Source organism: Heteronotia binoei, chromosome 3 (genome assembly GCF_032191835.1).
Source record: "Heteronotia binoei isolate CCM8104 ecotype False Entrance Well chromosome 3, APGP_CSIRO_Hbin_v1, whole genome shotgun sequence".
NCBI lineage: Eukaryota > Metazoa > Chordata > Lepidosauria > Squamata > Gekkonidae > Heteronotia > Heteronotia binoei.
Genome location: NC_083225.1, coordinates 67,174,320 through 67,197,515, shown reverse-complemented (window position 1 = coordinate 67,197,515; position 23,196 = coordinate 67,174,320). Strand labels below are relative to the sequence as shown.

Sequence of the window (23,196 nt, the reverse complement as noted above, 5' to 3'; positions counted from 1 at the left end):
AGGTTAAATGGTTCACTTAGCTGTCAAGATATTCCAATTAACTTAAAATAAAAAGCCCTGAAGGCACAAGCTGACTTAAATATGTTTGAAGTCCACAGTTCCCCAAGTTGTTGTTTGACAGGCCCTGAACTTCTCTATGCTATTAACAAAATACAGCTCCCTCCAGGATCTCAGATGACAACCTTCTGTATAATCTCCTTGGTTACATGTTTGCAGTGGGAACATTCATTCTTCCACCAAAGTTCGTGGCAGATTTCCATTCAGTCAGAAAGGCCTACTCAGCGCCCGGCTTTGCGTGCAGAGAAATGGGAGTTTTGTATTGACAGAGCAGATTTTCTTCAGTGCCTTACATGTTTGGTAAATAAATACTTTTGGGCTATAAAGTGTTTTTAACCAATCCAAGACATGCCTTTGGAAAACAGGGACTGAACTTGGAACTGGAGTCTTCTTCTTCTTGCTGACAACAGAAGCTCAGCCTTTTTCCAAATAAAGAGGATGTCAGCAACTTAAACAGGTGCTGTCGCCAGCTGCATTAGCAGTTTGAAATAAAAGTTAAGGCTTAAAAATGTTGTTACTAAGAGATTCTTGAATTACCCATTTGTTAGTATTCAAGCCTCCCCCCCCCCCCCAGTCCCTTGAAGTTAAATCTCTAATTAAAGGAGATGGTGATAAATACATGCCCTTGAAGATTATGGTACTATGTAGTGAACAGCCTGCCTTTCGCATCTTAACAGGGCTCATTTTTAACCTTTAATAATAACATACGGTAAAACAACTGTGCTTTTCTGGAATACTTTGATCTAAACTGTAAACACCATCAGCTTTTAGAACAGTGCAGGGCTGTTGCAGAAAATTAGGAAAAAGCTAAGCAGGTGGAATTAAAAGCTAGGCATTTTTCAATGGCTGTCCCCATGCTTGTAGAACATAGTGCTTTTACCCACTTGGCTTTCTGGCAAGGCTGTGAAACAGAATTTTCTGGAGAGATTTTTGAGCAGTGGGAGCATGAGCTAAGGGAGAATATGAAAGGGCTTAAACAAATCCAATTTGCCTAGAAATGTTATTGTAGTGCCTAGTATCTCTCAATAATTCTCTGTGGAATTATTGTAGCATCTCTCAACAATTCTCTGTGGAAGTTCAAAAGGATGAATCAAACATGTTTTTCCCAAGGGAGGAAGGGATCCTCTTTGACTAACATACCTTTAATAAAATGATGAGAAACTGTACAGAGATTAGATTAGGTTTTGTGGTTGTAAGTAGATAATGTCATAATTAAAATATGAAACTCTGAAGATTGAAAAATGAATTTGACTTTTAATTTAACTCTTTTTTTTGGCTAGCTGAATAAAGTCTTCAAGGCATGTTTTGTTTTAATGTTTAATTGTTTTTGTATTTTATATTGTTATGCATCATGGGTCCTGAGTTGCCTAAGAGAAAGATATAAATATAAATAAATAATTCTTAGCATGTAAATAAGAGTTTTTCACAAGTATGAAGCACTGATACTGGTTAGACCTAATATTTCTGTTCCATCAATGGGAAACCATATTCCTTCTTCACATTTCTGCTGCGGAAGGCTTTCCCATTAATGAAATAGAAAGAGTGGGTTGGATCCAGACTATATTTTACATTTGTGGAATGGAACTTTCTTGAGTCCCCACTTCCATTGCAGCCAATTGATCCCTATAAAATGTTAACAGGGAGACCATGAACAATGATATGAGGGGGGGGGGGGGCTTCAACTGGAAGGGGTACAAATACAAGCTAGTTTTTTTTCCCCTCAGGCTTTGGTGCAGTTTCTGCCCCACTTCCTGCTGATCTTTTTTCTCCTTCCTGAAAGATAGGACAATAAAGTAGGGATGCCAGCCTCCAAGTGGGATCTGGGGATCTCCTGGAAGTACAACTTATCTCCAGACTAAAGAGATCAGTTCCCCTGGAGAAAATGGATGCTTTGGAGGGTGAAATCTATGGCTTTGTACCCCACTGAGGTCCCTATCCTCCCCAGGATGCATCACCAGATCTCCAGGAGTTTCCCAACCTGGATCTGGCAATCCTGCTTTCCATCCACTGTTGTTGGCCGGGGTGGGGGGGAATGGATGGACCTGTCAACCTATGTTTTACCCTGTCTGTGGGTAAACCTGACACAGTGGTTTGAGGAAAAGCTGAAAAGGTCGACCACGTTGTATCAAAAGGACAACAGAAAGTATGCAGTTGTTGAGGAGCAATGTAAACCTTCTGTGCTTCTATTGTGCCCCTATTTTTTTGGTCTTTCTTACCTAAAATCTTTAAACCTCATATGTACTATCTTACCTTCCCATGTTATTGCAGAGCTTTTTTGTTTGCAAAACTGAACATTATACCTACAATGGTTTTGCAAGGGATATTTTGAATAGACCCTACACTAATAGAATCTGCCCTTGTGGCCTTAACAGGATTAATACATCCTTTCATGCTCTGCTAGAATGCAGATTTTTTGAGGTTATGAGGAATTGCTAGATTAAGTTTATTCAACCAACCGTTCCCCCCCCCCCACATACTCTGGAAACCCTGGCTCTTTTACTCAGTGATAAAGATCCTAAGATCACTCTAGCAATCCTAACATTTGTTACAGTCCTTTTAGCCCTTGCATTAAAAACGCAAAGAAGAAAGAAGTGTCTTCTGCTGCTCAAGATTTGTGAATCAATGAGCTTCTAAGGATGCAAAAGGAAATACTAGATTAGGTATCTTTCTAGGTGCAGAAATGCATATTCAATTTAAGAACTGTATATGTCTACAGCATGCCTTGTAATTAAAAGCATTTCATCCATTTATAAAAGAAAATATTCCCTAGGAGGGGTTTTTTTTAGTACATCCTCAAATTTCCAGGTTTTTTCATCAGAAAAATTGGAAAAACAAAAAACAATTGCCCCCATTTTTCTGATGGGGGGCTTGTCACACTTCTGTACTGATGTCATCATGGAATAGAATGTTGTCAATATATGTAATTCCATAGTGGGAATGCAAATTGTAATGACCTGCAGTACTTGTCTTTACCATTATAGGGCTACTATAGCCTTGGGAGTTCTTAAGATAAGAGCTCTTCCCTCTCCACCCACTCACCTTTACCCACTTACCTAGCTGCTGCCAGGGCAGCTACTAACCGTAGCAGGTTTCTCTCCCTGCACCATAAGGCTGCTAGGGCAGCAACAAGTATTTTTTTTCCTGAGGCAACTGTCATTTATACAAAGACATATCAGTTTCATGGAAAAACTACATTTAGCAGAGTCCTGGCATTCTGAATGCCAATCACAGCACTTGTTCTGTAGGAAGACAGAGAGAAACTAAAGTCTTTGGGTGGGTTCACACACACTAAATTATGTACTTTGCAACTGGATTTTTACTGTGTCAGAAATAGCAAAATCCACTTGCAAACAGTCACTGTGTGAAAGCACCCTTTGTCTTGCCAGAGAATCAACCTACTACTGAAGCTACAAGGCAAGCAGTTTGGGAGCTTATTAGAAAATGGGCTTGGGGTTTATTAGAAATTTGAAATTATGAACAAAATGTAAAACATTATGAAATTATGAACAAAATGTAAAACATATAATTATTTTTAATAGAACTAAAAATGCCCTATTATGAAAAGGATAATTTCTTTTATTTGTAATGTATTCTAAATTATATAAAGTTTATAATTATTGCACTTTATATAAAGTTTAATAATTATTGCACTGTAGCGTTATATCAAAATGCAGATTCTCAGAGCAGTGTGTTCAGGATTAAACATTCTTGATAGATAGAAACTCACAAGGGATTCTTTGCACGTAGTCAGTGTCTCGTGGTAGCATCCTAGGCAGAGTTACACCCTTCTAAGCCAATTGACTTCAGTGGAGATAGGAAGTGATTCCATTTAGGATTGTACTGTTGGTGTATAAAATAAAAATCAGCTGCTGATTTTTGGATATTTTGAATGAAATACGTAAAGGTTGAAGTGTAAAACAATTGCAAAAGAAATTATGCCTGCCTGTGGAATTTGTTGACCAAAGTCCTGTAATCTTTAGCTGAGGATACAGAATTCCTATTTGTCTGCCAGGAGAGTCATGACATTACAGTGTTTATTGCTTAATAAACACAACATTGCTAGTTTTTGTTATCTTTAGTATAAAATTCCAGACTTGCTGCCAGTCTCCTTAATTATCAATTTCCTGCTTTTTATATGTAATCAGAGCTTAATGTACTTCAGAGGTACAAAGTAATTAGACCTATTTCCTTTTCCTATCCTTTTTGTGTTACATGGGGGTGTTGATGGTAATGGCTCTGTGGGGTGGGGGGGGAGAAGTTCTGAGACTTTAGGAGACCTCTTTAGTTAGCAATGTAAGTTTCATTCTGCTCCTTCTAGCTAGAATTCTTCAGTGCAATTTCATGTGGCTCTTGTTTCTACTGCAGTTACAAGCAGTGTGCACATTTGTTGATTTCCCACAGGCAAACATCACAATGTTTCTGTTAAACTGAATGTGTTCCTTCAGAAAGCTGAAGGAATTGAAGTATACAAGGGTAAACATTTATTTTATTGTCAGTCAACACAAGTTTTTTCTTTTAGTCAAGGTTTGTTCTGAAATCACTTTTTTCTGTAAACAAGCTCAGAAAGTTGCAGAAAAATGGAGCCGACCTTGTAAACTGCCTCAAAGACTAAAGTCAGCCAACGTAGCAATCATAGTACCTTTTTGAGATCCAAGAGGTGGAGGTGACTGACAGGATATGACTCTTCCCCACTGCAGAAAAATCTGCTAGCTGTATTACCTTGATTCTTCAGTGTGAAAAATAAGCTTTTATTTGGAACAATATAGACTCTGGGTGAGGCAGGTGTAAACAGGGCTCTTGCTTCTGAGCTAAATCACTCACATTAGCACCATGTTTGCACTAAAGCCCTGAAGAACTGCAAATATAAAAATCACAGATCTGACCTTTCTTATGCTTTTTCTACCAGGTGGTGAGACTGAGAAAACTGGCCCAGCAAATAGCTAATTGCAAACAATGCATTGAGCGCTCAACCTCACTGATCTCACAAGCTGAGCAGTCTCTGAAGGAGAATGATCATGCACGCTTCCTGCAGTCTGCTAAAAACATAACAGAAAGGTAATGCCATAAGACTATATGGAGGACCATGCTAGATCAGACCAAGTAGCCTTCCAGTCTAACATTTTGTTTACCACACTGGCCAGCCTGATTGCCTGAAAAGACTATGAGGTGGGCATGCTCTCTCTCTCTCTCTCTCTCTCAGAACATTAAGGCATCCTGAGAGAACTGCCTTCCTATGGTGCACCAAAGCACAGTATTTTAAGCAGTGCTGAAACAGTGTCATTAAGATACCAGTAGCCAAGGAAAATAGATTATGCATAATTTACTGAAGAGAAAGAAATTTTGTTCGCCTCCTCCCAAACCTGTTGTCACATAAAAAAAAAATAATGCTTTGTGGGCATTATACAAAAAGTGCCATGCAAAGGATTGTTAAAATCCTTTATCGCAATCACATCTGTTCTGTATCAACAGATTGGTATATTGACAGCTGTTCTGCTGTTTCTAGATTTGTGCTGCTTCTAGAAGTGTTTTCTAGATTTGTTTATGATAATTATGTTTTCATAAGGTTTATATATACCCTTTATCTTTTATTGTTTGTTCTCTGCCTTTTTGTTTTATTCAAACCAGCATTAAACCTGCATATACACAAGCCTGGTTTGTAGCGAAGCTTACATGCGCACTTCACTCCTCCCTGCTCCTTCCTCTCTTTCATTCAGAGCATGGCAAAGGCATCCTTGTTTATAACCAACTCTGGTTACCTGTGGCACACAGCCCATTCGAGGAATGTGCTGAAACACTCGAATGCAGCACATGATACAGAGCAGCCCATAGGCAACGCCCTGTCCATGTAAAATTGCCCTGCAAAAGAGAAACCCAAAAGCTCAAAATCATCTGGATGGACAGGGAGAAGGCAAAATGCAGATTTGATATGGCATTTAGCCAACTCAGCCCCCTGACCACAGCGTCGAACGACGCCCACAGCTTGATCGAAGGTAGTATACCTAACTGAGCATAGTTCCTTAGGTATCCCATCATTAATGGAAGAACCCTTGGGGTAAGAAAGGTGGTGAATCAAACGAAATTCACCAAGCGCCTTCTTTGGTACCACCCCTAAAGGGGAAACCCTAAGGTTAGCCACTGGAGGACTAGCAAATGGGCCTAAAATCCTGCCCTCTGCAAGCTCCTTGGCAATCTTAGCCTCCACTACGTGCTCTAAACCCTTAACTGAACTGAGGTTCCGAGACCAAGTTGGTACCCGAGAACCCTGAAAAGGAATTCTAAAACCTGACGTAAAACCATTCAACAAATATAAACTGTCAGCTCTACGTGGGTACCTACGAAGCCATTGCTCAAGAGGTCCCACCTTTATCGGGCTGGGGCCCTTTTCCAGTTTGAGAAGGACCCCCACCCTGTCTTTTCTGACCCTTACGTAGCCGAACTCTTGGACAGTTGTTACACGAGTGTAGGCCAGCACACAGGGGGCATTCATACTTGAACTGGCAAGCTTTCCTACTGCACGCCCCCTGAGACCCAAACTCCCAGCAAAGCAAGCAGGGTTGAACCGCCTGCCCCACAGAACTGTGGGAAGATGATGAAATGGAAGGAGAAGAGGAATCCTTAGCAACTAAGTGACCGCTGTCGAGCAGTCCCCCAGATTGGGCCGTGCAGGTGACATCACCTGCAGCCACAACTGTTGGTGAATCCAATCCCAAGGGAGGGAAGGGTACAAAGCGGCCTTCATCCTGAATTCCTGGTTATATTGAATCCAGGTTGGGCTGCTGAACATCATATACCCTTTGTATATGATGTCCATGTACTGGATCAGCGCTGCCGCCCGCCAGGGCTGAGCATGCGCTATCACTCCCACATGTATAAAAAACCCTGGAAGCCAATTGGCCCAGGTCCAATCAACCTTCCTCTTCTTAATCAAGCTCCTCCTTATCCTTCTTTTCTAATTCCCTAAATAAAAGGGAGAATATGTCAACATATTGCCCCTTAAGGATTTTGTCCCTTGTGGCAGGCAACAGGTATCGCCCAAAGGTAAGGCAACCTCACCAAAAGGCATAGAACCAAAAGGGACCGCCCCGTAAGGAGATGGGAAACCCCATCCACCAGTTAAAGCCGCAGCTGCCCCCTGCTGCCCCGCCCCAGGCCAATTACCGAATGGGCCAAACTGACCATGTGGCCACATCCAGTTATTCTGCTGTCCCACGCCCAAGTTGAAGGAGTCCCAGAACCACCTGAAGCAGCACCAGCCCCATTAGGTGCGGCAGATCCCCAAGACCCCCAGGGCCACACAGGCCCAGTATAGGGCAAAGAACCATCCCTCAACTTACCAGGAGGTACAGCAGGCACCAGTGCTGTTCCCACACCAACCACACCGGATGATGGGCCCGATCCAGCATCCGAGCCACCCAGCCCAACAGCTCCTCCATTAGCAGTCGCAGCAGACCTGCCCTCCATAATAGACAAACGGGTCAGTATATCCGCCTGCAAAGCCAGCTTGGGAACCCGCCCTTTTCTAGGCATCTGAGAAGGTGGAAGTCCAGATGCCCGTTCCAGGGCCTGCAGCCTCTGGAAAATGACTGCGTTCACCTCGTCCTCTCCCTCCTCATCTGAAGACGAGGGGGGCGGAGGATGCTTCTGGGGTGGATTAGGAGCCTTGCGTGCAGGCTGCTTACCCTTTGATTTTCCACCACCTTTACGCCCCGACATATTTTCAACCCTAAGGGATTACGGCACCCGATGAAAATTAAAAAGAGCTTGAACTGCAGTAAAGCAGCTTTACCACTCTGCGCCAAGGGCTAGGACTTTTCCCACCTAAAATGGCTGAAGCTCACCACTAAAATGGCTGCTGCTTCAATAAAAGTTAAAAGGGCCACCAAGGACAAGAGGCAAAGAAGAAGAAAAGCACCTGTGCCTCCCAAAATGGCCGACTCTAACACACCCAATGGCTGTGCCTTAAACCCCACTTAAAATGGCCACCAAGACCATGAGGCCATGCAGAGAGAGGATAGATGCATAAAAAAGGGGGGAGGGGGTTAGCAAATCGAATCCCCCCAAACGAGACAGCCCCCTGCCACCCCTAAAAACGTCCCTGCAATTCCCCCCCCCCAAAAAAAACCACCAAACAAGAGGAGAAAATAAAGGTCCCAATATGCAGCACACGCTGTGCAGGGCGATAAACAGAGGCCGCAAAATAACGAGGGAAGAGAGAACGCCCCATCATGCCAGTAGAGACTCCCTTAAAAGCACAGGTCCCCCAATGCGATCTCCCTTAAAAGCACAGGTCTCCTGACGCAATCAGACACAACGACAACCAACAGCCTCCAAAAAGGGGGGGGGGAGGCCTAATCTCCCCGATGCCGGCTACGAACGTCAAAGAACACTCCCACCTAGCCGAGCACCGCAGGAGGACTGCCCAAGAAGGGAGCGGAGGCTTCAACAGGCACGCTGAAGCCCCGCCCCCTGAAGACGCGCCTAAACGTGTGCCAGAATCCCTACTTTTCCTCCAGGGGGGGGCAAAATCTCCCCGGCAGCCAAGCTGCGATGCGGCAGGCTGCCGGAGGTTCCATAAGCCAGATTCATGCACATTCAGACTTAATAGTGGTTTGACTGACATTTGAATGCACACTAGAAAAATACCTGTCACCTGCTTTTGAACAGTTGGAATTAAAATATTTCCCAGCAGTCATCTAAAGCAATAGTAATTGCCAATACATCAAAAAGATCCAGGAGATGAAGTTACAGTAAGCATACTATGTAATAAAACTAGTCTGCAGTTCACCCACAATGTTTCATACTTGACTTTTCTGTTCTAGAGTGTACAAGGACAGTTTTTGCTTGGAGAAAGTTGGGCTTAATAAATAGAGCAATCCAAGCATTCGGTTCAAGCACGTAATATGGATGACAGGTGACTGCAATTGATTGAAATTGTGTAACTACTTTCAAACTGGTCTGATTAGCTGTTCCCTACTGTACAACAGAAGGCCTATTTGATTTGCCCGAATGGATGTAAATTCTCTTCTGAATCTTTTCAAAACATAAGAATCCACTTATAGTTCTTGTACACATTGTCACGTCTTTGAGATCCCAGGCTGAAATCTTCAATGCTTTGTAAGCCTGCAGCTTGCCCAAAAATAAATACAAGCCGTAAAACAAAGAAAGAAAAATTTTCCATTTAAGGAATCCTGCTTGCTTCGTCTTCACTTAGCAGATTATAGAATTAAGTAATGTAGCTATCACCAGTGAGATGTTCTGCAGATCAATTCAAATCCAGATTTAGAAACAGATGTGTGAAACCAACACCTGGAAGAAGATACTATTGAGAAAAACTGGGTTAAGAAAAATGTAGATGAATATCTGTGGGGACACTTTCATATTTCTCCGCTGCTTTACAAGTGGCTTCACGGGAAAAAAACCCATACTGCTCGGATGCTTTCCAGCTCAGGATTTTTGATCAATTACAGCTGAATAAATATGCCTTGTACTGTGATGCAGCTAAAAAACTGTAACTGTTTGAATCAAATTTAACTTTTCATACTTAAAGAAAGCAGCATGACTGACATTAATTCATTGTGTTCCTTGGTAATATCTGCCTGGAAATCTGTGTAGGACAGAAATCTGTGTAGAACATAAATGTCCCTTAATCGGGGGGGGGGGGGGGGGCTGTGGTTATTCAGTGTGGTAATAGAATGTTAGTCTGCACATGCTCTGGTGATTCTTTATAACTACATCACGTGATATTGATGTTCAAAATAATTTCAGTGATTTGTATTCTTTCATTGCAGAGTTGCCATGGCAACTGCATCCTCCCAGGTTCTAATTCCTGAAATAAATCTCAACGATACTTTTGACACCTTTGCTCTGGATTTTACCAGAGAAAAGAAACTACTGGAATGCCTTGATTATCTTACAGGTAAGAGATGCTGACCAACTTCTGGAATACTGTAGTAAACTTACTTTTTCATCTCTGTTTTGCCTATTCCATCTTTACTAAAGGCAAGAATTATTCCTTTACAGAATGTCATTTTATGGATATCTCACCAAATAAAAGGGAAGTCGCTATTGTTTATAGTGTGATACTTAACTAGGCAACTTTTTATTATTTATCTTCCCCTATACATGTAAGGATATCACTCTGAATAGCTTTTACACCTTCCCTTGAAAAAGCTTGTTGTTGAGCACACCTTGTGCAACTCTATCAAGAAAGTCTTCATCCTTGTGTATTTCTTATGTTCCTTCATAGAGTAGGAAGCAGACGTGACATGCTCTCCAAACCATATCTAGCTGCAACACTATAACTGGTGTTCGTTTATGTCTCTGATTTAGAGAATAAGCTGTGAATTTCCCTGCCTTGACTTCATTAGTTTTCACTGGCACTCTGTACATGCTGCTTCCCAGAATGAGAAAACCTGCAAGGCAGTTTTGCCCCCCAAGGTCGGAATAAAGAGTCGGACACAATACATTGGAATAAAATTGGGCCACTTTATTAACTTAACAGTGTAAACAGCGAGGGCACCCCACCAGCGGCCTGGCCAGGGCTAGGGGTCACCGCGACCGCTCCCCTGCCATTAACGGGCGAGAGACCCAGCCCCCCGGCCAGAGCTGAGCAACTCAGCTCCCTCCAGGCAGGCCCAGCAGGGAGACCCGCACCAGAGGGCCCAAACCCAGACGCACGTCTCGCCGGAAAGGCACCCTCTAGCCGAGCCTCCTGGACAGTCTGCATTCTCCAAACCCAGGTCTCCAAACCCAAGGTTGATCATGCCAGACCCCAAATTCCCCAAAAGGGGGATGCTTCGCAGTCCTCCCCTAGCCTCATAGTGTCCTAAACCCCAAAAACCTGCCAACTAAAGTGACCACCTATTTAAAGGCACCATCCCTGAGCCAATTCCACAATCCACTGTAGTGCTATGCAGGGTAGGCAAAAAACACACCCCAGCAACAGCCAAACAGCCAGAGCGTAAAAAAATTCCTACCCGGCTCCTCAAATGAGGCAACCAGCAAAGCCTACATAACATACAGGGCGGGAGGGAGGGCCGATCGACATCAAAGTGCCAGGAAGGGAGCGCAGAGCCAGCCGTTGACATGGCTATGCTCCGCCCCCTAAATTGCGCACCCAAACGGGCGAACTCCTCCTCCTCCTCCCAGGGAGGCAAACGGAGCGAAAGCAGCCTAGCAGCTACGCTGCAGGCTGCACACTCTAGATTGTCGCAGTACCCGTGGTGTGTTCCTGCATATCCCTGGAAATGAGATGACAGGAGGTTGCTGCTTTTGGCAGCAGCCTTGTGTTGGTTTTGACATCTGATTTATCTTCTTGTTTAGGTTGGTTTGCATACCTTTTGGCAATCCGCCTATGTCATGATGGTTTCACAGCCAGAGAGTGATGTTTTACTGACGGGCTTTCACACTGCAGTATTTAGGGCAGCACAAATCCTAGTCACATCAAATCTTAATTTTTTCTCTTTTCCTTATACCTCGTTTGACTCATACATTAAAAAGGCAATTCAAAAGTGAAACAAAGTCTTATATATTCAAATAAATTTTAAAAGTTTATTGTTACTTTGTGCCAGTCTCTAAAAGTTTTTAAACTAAATATGTCCTTTAATGTGATTTGTGCCCATAAAAGTCAAAGCGTGTTTTTCTTTACCAGTATCCCTCTTCTCCACTTAAGTGCTTCTGTTTTAGAAATACAGGATGTGATCCAGCCAGAGTTCAGCATCATAAAGTCCCATTGATTTTAATGCGATGGTAAAGCATTAACTGGTCTCAGTGGGACTCTAAAGTGTTTAACTTTGGTTGGGTCATGCCTACTGTAGCATATAAGTAGCCTTATGAATTCTACACTAAAAATTTGTGGAACTTGACCTAGCAGCAGATTCATTTTAGTGCTGCTTGGAGAGAGTGACTATTATATAGGGACACATTTTTCTAGTATGACAGGATTGTGTTTCTGCCTCCTACAAAATCAAAATAATAAAGCATTAGGGTTTCCCAGGCCATATTATACTGCCTAGGGAAGAATCTGGAGAATCATGAACTGAATTCTGTTGCAGTAGGAGGTCCCTTGCCTTCTCCTTCAGCCTCTGCATCCTCAGAAAGGTTCTCCAAAACACTTTCTGGAACTGTACAACTCATAGCCTGAGGAAGAATCAGCCTAAATCAGAAGAATTCCCTTCCCTTTTTCAGGCAGAGGTGCCCTCTGTTCTTCCATTCTCAGGATGCCACCCTATATGCCGTGAAAACATAGGTTCTTTTTTGCAGTTTTCAAGTGGCTGATCCCACAATGTATTTATTAGCAGTCTCAAAGAATAGCACGCTGTTTTAGAGCTAAGTAACTGTGTATCCTGTGAGGAAGGATTGATCCATTATAAACTATACTTCAGAATCCACATAAGTAACAAATCTTTTAATATACTTACTCTTATATGCATACCATATTCATTTTTGCTAGTATTTATACTAGTACTAGTATTCATGAAGGGACCCCTAATGCAAAGTATGATATCCCTTTATTGCATATACCATCAAACAATACTAAGCAGTTCATGCTATTTACATTGGCAGTATTCAGTGGATATCCCAAACTTTTCATTATTTCTACTTTTCTATACCACAGTCATATTTATAGGCTCTCTGCAGAACATCTTGGATATCCCTGCTTATAGAAATTATGGCTGAAAATTAGATGTGCAGTAGAGTGTGGATTTCTGATCCATTTAATATTTAAGTTAAAGCTTTGCTGTGAAAAAAGTTTCAAAGTAGGACCAATTACTCTTTGTCTGATGAAATTTTAATATAGTCCTGTGGTAGACTTTGTTATTTCCAAGTGGATCTTCCAGGACTGAGTGTTGTTAAAAGTTACTCTGAACTTTTACATAGGGATTACTGGAAATTATGGAGTTTAGTCCCCAAAACCATCACCTTGGGCTTAAAGTTTCATATTCACAATATTCATTGAGTTCAAGCAACATTTTCTTACTAGTGAGAGATAACAAAATAATATAATCTGTATACAAAATAATAGATACCTTCTAAAAACCAACCAAATGTAGTAAAAACTCCAGTTCTGATATCCTCTTGATTATGTCATGTAGAGATAAATTTAAAAGTGATGAGACTCAAACATGCCACTGTTTCACTCAATAATAGTGTGCTACCGATACTGCAATATCCATGTTGGTAGTTGAACCTGTTAGATTACTGTGCCATAGTTAATTGCGGTTAATGATGTTTCAAAAGTGTATTCCTGTAGGGCTGAATAGCAGACTTGCAATTTAGGGATAGAATCAGAGTTGGAAGGGACCGCCTGGGTCAGCTAGTCCAACCCCCTGCACAAGGCAGGAAATTAACAAATGCCTACCTACTCCCAGTTACCCCTGCTCTATACCCCAGAAGATGGCAAACAAACAGAAACCCTTCCAGGATTCCTGGACAAACTGGTCTGGAGAAAATTTGCTACCTGACCTCAAAGTGGTGATCAGCATTTCCCTGAGTGTGTAAGAAAGGGCCACAAGAAATAAGCAGTGATGCAACCCTTCCTGCCCTCCCTCTAATTATTTGCCTAATTAACAGAATCAGCATTGCTGTCAGGTGGCCATCTAGCCTCTCTTTTAAAACCTTCAAAGAAGGAGAGCCTACCACCTCCCAAGGAAGCCTGTTCCACTGAGAAAACTGCTCTGTCAGGAAGTTTTACCTGATATTTAGCCAAAAAAATATTTTGATTTAATTTCAACCCATTGGTTCTGGTCCAACCTTCTGGGGCAACAGAAAACAACTCCATACCATCCTTGATATGACAGCCCTTCAAGTACTTGAAGATGGTGATTATGTCATCTCTTAGTCTCCTCTTCAGGCTAAACATACTAAGTTCCTTTAACCTTTCCTCATAGGAATTGGTCTTGGTTTAACCCACTGCATGTTTATGCAGATTAAGAGTCAGAAAAGAGAAGGTAGATAGTTCTGTGGGAAGAATTATTTACTCAGAAGTAAATTCAATTTAGTTCAGTGGGTGAGGAAGAGGGCTCCAGTAAATCCTGTGCTGCGCCCCTCCTATAGACAGCTGTGTTTATTAGGTATGAATCTTGCCCGAATCATCAGCCTAAATATGTATGCTGTATTTTAATGGTTAATTATGTTTGAACTGGCTATTTGTATCCACAAAATGATACAGAATGTTATTTTTATTCATCACATATGTACTTTCCATGTTGCCAAATATCTGCATTGCAGTGAAAGATGTAAGAGTTTTTTTTTTAAATGTGTGTACCAAAGGATCAAGTGCATGCAATTTTTAAGAATTTGCAAATTAGACTTAAGAATTTGCAAATTAGACTATAGTAACTGGTAGTTGTGATAAATGGATAGAAAGAATATAAGCATTAAATGACAAATTTTCACAGTTGATATTAATTGTTTTACAGCCCCAAATCCTCCAACAATTAGAGAAGAGCTCTGTACAGCTTCTTATGACACAATTACAGTGCACTGGACTTCAGATGATGAATTCAGTGTGGTTTCCTATGAATTGCAGTATACTATCTTCACTGGTCAAGCCAACGTAGTTAGTAAGTGTAAACTCTCTCAATATCTAATACTGTTTAAGTATGACTTTTGGAAAAATCTAAAAGAAAGTCAAATGGAGAAGGAAGTTGATTGTTTTTGTTTTATGGTCTGCATTTGGAATTTGAGATCATGATGCTGATCAGTTATGTGACTTCTACTGCTGATCTGGCTGTATCTGATTTGCTAGCATAGATGATGATTGCAACAAGATTGTTTACACTTTGTAACTGCATAAAATAAATATTAAGAAGTAAACAAGTTGGATCCAATCTTCCTATCCTGAGGTCCCATGTGACCTGTGAGTTCTCCTAAATTCCTAAATGTACTGTGTCCAAATCAGATTTTGACTGTCTAATATAGAGAAAAGGCTTAAGCTTTCCCTTCCCCACCATTCTCCTGACCTGAAATTATTCTGGCAGCCTTTGGGAAAACCTAGAACTGCATACTTGGGTTTCTCCAGTGGATCAAATAGCACAACCCCACTACAGGTTGGTAAAATGGCTCCATGGGAAGGAGGCTGAAGGCAGGGCTGCAATCCAGATCAGACACCATATGCATAAGACAAAGAGCGTGTGATGGTAAGATTGAAGGCCAAATTGCCTGTGAGTTTTGATCCAGGCTTCAACAACTGATTTCGGTACCTGGCAGATAGATTGCATTTATGGGGTGTCTGGTGGAATGTTTAGAATCTTCCATAGATATTTTGGCATGTGGCTTTCGAATTCTAAAATATTACATAAGTATCTAAATGTTTTCTAGATTTTACATATAATACTTTGTAAACTTTAGTCAATGTAATTTGCATGTTTCATGGACCTGAGTAGAAGAGATAAATACATATCCTCAGCACATAAATTTCATAAGTCATCTGGATGCAAAGAAGCTTAAGAGAACTACATGGGAATCAGAAGGCAGATAAAAGAAAGAAGGCTTGGTAGGGCTGGAAGGTTCTTTGATTCAGTACTCAAAACCAGCCAATGCTAAGGGATAATAAACTGTGCTTCATTCTCTCTGACCCATTTTCATGTATGGGATTGGACTGACAGAAGGCAGTTTGTGGGGTAAAGACATTACATCAGCTGCTGAATACTTGGGACAAAGCCTCTGCTTTGTAAAAATACAGTGGAGGGTTTTTTCTAGTCTTCATGAAACAAAAATATGAGTCAGCACCAAATTATCTCATCTTACTGGTGTGTGGGAAGGACTGGAGTTGATTGATATAGCAAAACTGTATGGTTTGATTTGGGTAACCTCATCACTCATTATGAAACACTCCAATAGATGGTGTTATGGACTGGTTCTAACTTTTTATACATAATATTATGCATATCATTAAAATCAGTGGATCATAAATTATGATTATTTGTTTTTCAAAAACAACCACCACTCTAATTATTGCCTTGACTACAAATGTATCCACGGGCATTGGATACGAACACTTCTGTATTCACAAAGTGGTGCTGCTAATTTATATGCTGTTCTGTGTTCTGTCTGTTGGCCATTTGGGATTTTTTAAAATGGAAAAGCAGACCTGGAAGATGATATCTAAAGTGGGAAAATGATGAAGGGCTACCTAACCCTTTTCTCTGCTGTCATTTTGGCTAGTTTTCCATTCACCCATGACTTCACTAGATTTGGAAAATGTTTCTACCAAAGCTTCTTTTATGAAGATTTTTTTCTCCCTGGCACTTCTTTCTGAATATTATCTTTGGCAATTTAGCCAGTAGGAATGTATTCAGACTCTTTTCATTGTTGCAGTCAATGAGTTGCACATCCTTAGGGCCTCTGTACTTTGAAAGGAGAAGGGAAACCAATTGGTCCCCTTTTATAACTGTAGGACTTGGGACTCCCATAGGGTTGCCATTCTCCAGGTGAGGCCAGAGGTTCACCTGCATTTACAACTGATTTCCAGGATACAGTGATCAGTTCATCCAGGAGAAAATGGCTTCTTTGGAGTGTGGACTCTATGGACTCCATTCCAATCTCAGCAGGTTCTACCCCCAAATTGGGGTGACATTTCTCCGAATGGCATTGGCCAATCCTACAAGGGTCTGTGAATTGATGTAGCTCAAAAACTGCTGGCAAGGCAGCCTTGAGTTCTGGTCACTCACTGAATTCTGTCCTGAAGGTCATTTTTTTATTATTCATCTTTATGGATTCTGTGCAGACAGGGCTCTCAAGAAGCTCGCCCTGCTGCCGCCGCTAGTTCTCTCTCTTCCACCACGCTCCTGCCTGTCCCCGAGAAGCTCGCCTTGCCGCTGCTAGCTCCCTCTCTTCTGCCACACTCCTGCTTGCCCCCCAAGAAGCTCGCCCCGCCACCACTGCCAGCTCCCTCTCTTCTGTCACATTTCCACCCACCCAAGAAGCTCGCCCTGCTGCCACCACCCACTCCCTCCCTTCTGCTACATTCCCATCTTCCTCCCCGTGACAATGCTGAGCTATACCAGCTTTGAACTATGTGTGTGTTTTGAAGAGACTGCTGGAGGAAGCTTCTCCCCCCCACACCCCACTTCTGGTTCCGGAAAGGAGGAGGGGGAGAAGCTTCTTCCAGCGGGTCTCTTCAAAACACATGCAGACCTTCACTGCTGGGGAAACTGGATGCTTTCTTCTATTCTTGCAGGTTTCCCCTGGTGATTGCCTCACCCCCCGCCATTCTCTCCTCTTCCCTTTGTCTTTTCACCCTGCTTCATTCCAACTGAAAGGAGAGTTAGTAGGAGGACTTCATAATAATAATAATAACTTTTTATTTATATCCCGCCCTCCCCGCCAAGGCAGGCTCAAGACGGCTCACAAGACATAAATACAATACACAGTAAAACCATAATACACAGTAATTACAATTAGATAAAACCATCATTTAAATCGACATATTAAATTAACATTATGGTGCTATAACTGAGTTATTCACTGAGTTATCCACAGTGACCCCAGGATCTTTTTGCTTCTCAATCTCAGCAAGTTCAGCCACCATTACCTAAACTTGAAGTTGGGATATTTTTTGTCCCAGTGTGCATTACCTTACACTTACCAACCCTAAACTTCATTTGCCACGTTGTCACCCACTCACCCAGTTTGTGGGGGTCCTCTTGGAGCTCTTCACAATCATCCTTAGTTTTCACCATCCTGAATAATTTGGTGTCATCTGGAAGCTTCGCCATTACAGTACTCACGCCCAATTCCAGATCACTGATGAATAAATTAAACAGTACCAGACCCAAGACCGATCCTTGTGGGATCTCACTGCTTACTTCCCTCCATTGAGAGAAATGTCCATTGATCGCTACTCTTTGCTTCCTATCATTTAACCAGTTTTTAATCCATAAAAGAACCCATCCCCTTATCCCACGACTTCTAAGTTGACTCAGTAGTCTTTGGTGAGGTACCTTTCAAAAGCCTTTTGAAAGTCCACATATTGTTTTCTTTTTATTATACCTATATCCCACCCTATCCCATGTATATAATGTCTACTGGGTCACTGTTGCCTATATGCTTGTTTAGTTTCTCAAAGAACTCCAAAAGGTTGGGTGAGGTAGGACTACCCTTTGCAGAAGCCAATGCTCCCTCTAAGCTGTGAAGTCTTGTGACCAAAAATTCTGTCAAAAAAGCATCCATATGGGAAAAGATGCTACAGAGATTGCTGCACATATCCAAAACTCTCTGGGCCAAGCTGGCATCAGTATTCCCTGCTGCCAAGAAAATTTCCTGTCCACACTGGGATGAAGGATCAGTGTTACCAAATGCTTTGCCCCCACAGATGGAAGGAAGAGAGGGACACTAGGGTTTGGGTAACTAAAGGGCCACTTTATTTATTACATTAACACAAGGGCAATAAACATAACCAGCAGCAGGGCAGGGCCAGGGGACGAAATACCCCTCCCCTGCCACATGATGGTCGAGCCACCCTGCTCCTAGGTATAGCCAAAATGTATGGCTCGTACCCAGCCAGCCTAGCAAAGGTTATGCCCTGGAGTTCCAGCCTCCAGCTGCACGGCTAACAGGCGGCTCAATCCATGCAAACCCAAGGCAGTCCATTTCATCACTCAACCAGCCCGCACGGTCCAGGAATGATTTAGCGAGACCCCGTGCCCCAAAACTGGGGTGCTACAGATGCTCACCAAGCTGCATAACGGAAGTTTAGGCAAAAACCCAGCCACCATGAGGCCAAGCCTCTGCTTAGGCAGCTGTGCCCATTAAATGTCCAACACTTCCTTACGCCCCAGTTTCAAGTCCTCCAAAAAGGCCTCATTACCTTTGTCTGAAAGATGGACGCCATCGTTCCTGTATAAATCCGCGCAATCAGCCTGGATTCCAGGATGAGGGAGAAAGTGGCCCAAACCCCCCTCGAGGGCTTTTTAAATTTCTAAATTGGTTTTGCGGTGAGCTCTCTCAATCGCCCATGGTTCCCATGCCCCACGCCATGGCTGACCACACGATCAAAGCCTGCGGCCAACACCTCTTGATGACTCTGAAGTCATCTTTGGCCTGCAACACAAGGGCTTTTCCTTTGAGCAGGCCTAAATCATTTCCCCCCAGATGTATCACCACAACATGCGGTGGCAAAACATGAACATCTTCGAACAATAAGGGCAAAAGCCTGACCAATGGAGACCTCACCGTCCACACCACTCAATGCTGGTCCACTTTCTGAGCCCCAGCTGTGACCCGGCCAAAGTCCTCCTGGCCCGATGGGCAGCCCAGAACACGAAACTGTGTCCACATACAAGGATGCGTCGTCTCTCTCCACAGACCACAGCACCTGAAAAAAGAAGAAACAGTGAATAACATAGCCCCCTGATAATGTGAAGCCAGTTACTGCAGTGCAAGAGGGCGAACATAGCCTTTATAGACCGAGGAACGCCACCTACCAAGTTTCTGAATGGAAGGCGGGGAGTACCCCAGGGCAGCAGCAGTGGATGCTGCTCCTATATGGAAGGAATGAGTGCCGAACTTAACTCCCGACAAGCCCAGCCTAGCAAGGGACTTACATGTCACTGTCCAAAACTGATGCTTTGTCAGGGGACTGCAGTCCCCGTGACGGAACAACAGGCTGGCACCGAAACCACAAGCAGCAAGGTAGTGCGTTAAAGCCGCTACGGGCCAGAGCTCGACATCAGAACAGGAACCCAAACTAATAGTATCGCCCCGTTGTAATTGGTCGGCCTTGGATCTTTAAAAAAAAAAAAAAAATTGACAGAATCAACTGGAAAAGGGGTAAGAAGAAAAGAACTATTAACTATATTATTGGTGGGCTCCTGGGGTGATTTTAAAAGGAAAAAAAATTTTTTTAAAGGAGAAAAAATCGTGGCCACCATTTTGGAATTTTTGAAGACTTTTTAGATAAATATCTCGGCCTAGGGGGCTCAGAAACCAGCGAAATTGGGCTTGCTGGAAAGGGCAAGCCCTACTCTATTGAACCTGACTGTTAGATTTCAGATTGGTGAGGTCAAAAATTTTGTCATTTTTTAAAGGGGAAAAAAATCTTTAAAAATTTATATCTGGGCCTGGGAAGCTCAGAAGAAAACAGAATAAAGTTTAACTAAGAGAGAAAATTTAGACCTTTTGAACTTGGTAGTTAAACCTGAGATTGGTGAAACGGAAATTTTTGGTATTTTTATTCCTTTGTCTTTGGCTTAAATGTCTGAGCCCAGGCAGCCCCGAACAAGGGCCCTTTCATTAGAAAAAATGCAGGACCAAATGGAGGCTATGGAAGCCAGAATTATGAAAGGAGTTAAGAAAATGATGGAAGAAATGAAGGAAGAACTTGTCACAGTGATTAAAAAGGAAGTGGATGAGCTCAAAGAGAGAATTGGGGAAACAGCTAAGAAAGTGCAGGAGGTGGAAGAGAAAGGTAAAATACATGATACCACCTTGTTGAAAGTTCAAGAAAAAGTGACTATCCACGACTGCAAATTAATGGAAAATCAGATACGTTTGAGAGGAGTACCTGAGGAAGAGAACGGTGATCTGAAAGGATATATAATAAACATAATTGCAGAATTCTTAGATGAAGACCCTGATAAGACTAAAAGCATGTATGATCACATGTATAGAGTTAATTCGCTTTTTGCCAAAAAAAATAATTTACCAAGAGATGTTGTTGTAAGATTTATGACAAAGGAAATGGTGGGAAGGATCATGAAGAAAAACTTTGAAGAGTCATTGATAGTAAGAGGTAGCAGAGTGAGAATTATGAAGGAGCTACCTAAACAAGTGATAAATGACAGGAGAACATACAAAAAGTTGACAGAAAAATTGAAAGACAATGGCACAAGGTACAGATGGATAATCCCCGAGGGTTTGAGCTTTGAACTTCAGGGGAAGAGAGTCACAATTACAAATGCCCGAGAGTTGAGGAGATTTTTTGAAGAAAATAAAGAATTTGCACCATGATGGATTACAAATTATTGTCTTGGAATGTTAATGGACTAAATTCACCACAAAAAAGAAGAGCAACTTTTCATTGGATCAAGAAGCAAAATTGTAATATAATTTGTTTGCAAGAAGTTCACATCAAACAAAAGGATTATAAATTTTTATGGAACAAACAATTGGGAAGGGAATTTTTTTCGTTAGCTGAACAGAAAAAAAGGGGAGTAGTTTTTTATATTAAACAAGATTTGGAGCCAAAATTGGTGTTTAAAGATAAAGATGGAAGATTTGCAGCAGTGGAGATAACATCAAATGGGAAAAAAACGCTGTTATTGGGACTATATGCACCTAATGGTGCAAAAGATGCTTTTTTTAAAGACATTACACAACAGTTAGATGAGTTGACTTATGATCAAATACTCTTAATGGGAGATTTTAATGGAACAGTTCAGAATTCACTGGATAGATCCGGAGGGGAAAAAAATGATGGGAAAGAAGGGAAATTGCCAAAGTCTTTTTTTGAATTAGTTAAACAAGAAAATTTGGAAGATATATGGAGAAAGTTTAATCCTGAAGTGAGAGACTATACTTTTTTTTCTGCAAGACATAAGACTTTTTCTAGAATTGACATGCTGTGGGGAACCAGAGATTTAGGCCTTATAACAAGGAAGATAGAGATCCTACCTAAAATTGGAGCTGACCATAACCCAATAATGTGGATTACAAAATTGTCCAAAAAACTGAGAAGATGGAGACTGAATGAAGATTTGCTACAGAGTAAAGAAACAGTGACTTTTCTAGGGAAAGAAACTAAGGAATTTTTCCAAGTAAATGACAAAGAAGATATTGACTTCCAGATGGTCTGGGACGCTTATAAAGCAGTAATGAGAGGGTTGTTGATTACTTTGAACAATAAAGATAAAAGGGAAAAAGAAAAACAACTATTGGACATTCAAAATGAAATAAAGAAAAAAGAAGGAGAGTTGAGGAAAAGACCAGGAAAAAAGAAAATTCTAAGGGAAATTTCAATATTACAAATTCAACTAAGACATTTGTTAAGCAAAGAAGTGGAATGGAATCTGAAAAGGCTTCAGCAGAAATCATTTGAAGGAGCAAATAAGACGGGGAAATATTTGGCGTGGCAACTGAAGAAAAAGAGGGAAAATAAAATAATTAGTAGAATTGTGACAGATGAAAGAGAGGTAGTTACTCAAGAGGGAATAAAAAGAGAATTTTTTAAGTATTATGCCAAGTTGTTTAAAGGTGCTGAAGTAAAGAGAGAAAAGATAGACGAATATCTACAAAAAATAAAAATTGAGCCCTTAACTGAAAATATGAGAAAAGTTTTGAATGACCCAATTGAAAAAGTAGAAATTGAAGCAGTAATCAACGCGATGAAAAATGATAAAGCTCCCGGGCCAGATGGCTACACAGCTAAATACTTTAAAAATTTTAAGGATGAATTAATACCAAAATTACAGAAGCTGATGAATGTAATAAGAACTAAAGGGAATGTACCAAATACATGGAAAGAAGCTGTTATTTCTTTGATACCCAAAGAAGAAAGAGACATCACAAGTGTGAAAAATTATAGACCAATTTCGCTTTTGAACAATGATTATAAAATATTTACAAGAATTCTGGCAGAACGACTTAAGCAATATCTGATAAATTTTATAAAGGAAGATCAAGCTGGTTTTCTTCCTAAAAGACAAATAAGAGACAATATTAGAACTGTTGTAAATATTGTAGAATATTATGAAAGACACCCAGAAAAAGAAGTAGCATTATTCTTTGCGGATGCAGAGAAAGCATTTGACAATTTAAACTGGGACTTTATGTTTGCAGTGATGGAAAAAATGGAGCTTGGAGAAAGTTTTATAAGAATGATAAAGGCAATATATTCTGAACAAAGGGCAAGGTTGTGCGTTAATGCAGATCTTACAGATGAAATGAAAATCAGCAAAGGTACTAGACAAGGCTGCCCGCTTTCGCCATTGCTGTTCATAATGACTCTTGAAATTTTACTGATGCAGATTCAAGAAGAAAAAGATCTAGAAGGATTACAAATAAAAGGCTATACCTATAAGTACAGAGCATTTGCTGATGATATAATGTTTATAAATGAAAATCCCATACAAGCTACACCTTTGTTATTAACGAGAATACAAGAGTTTGGGGAGTTGGCGGGACTTTATATAAATAAAG

At 41.4% G+C, this 23,196-nt stretch overlaps 1 protein-coding gene across 3 annotated transcripts in view; it reads left to right on the top strand.

Annotated features, from left to right (window-relative positions):
• MID1 (midline 1) overlaps positions 1–23,196 on the top strand; it is a 331,223-nt gene that overhangs the window by 293,970 nt on the left and 14,057 nt on the right. For all 3 annotated transcript variants that reach the window (XM_060233957.1, XM_060233958.1, XM_060233956.1), the window contains exons 5-7: positions 4,964–5,112; positions 9,846–9,973; positions 14,478–14,621. In XM_060233957.1, the coding sequence (XP_060089940.1) occupies positions 4,964–5,112; positions 9,846–9,973; positions 14,478–14,621 (421 nt within the window). The remainder of the gene's footprint in view (positions 1–4,963; positions 5,113–9,845; positions 9,974–14,477; positions 14,622–23,196) is intronic.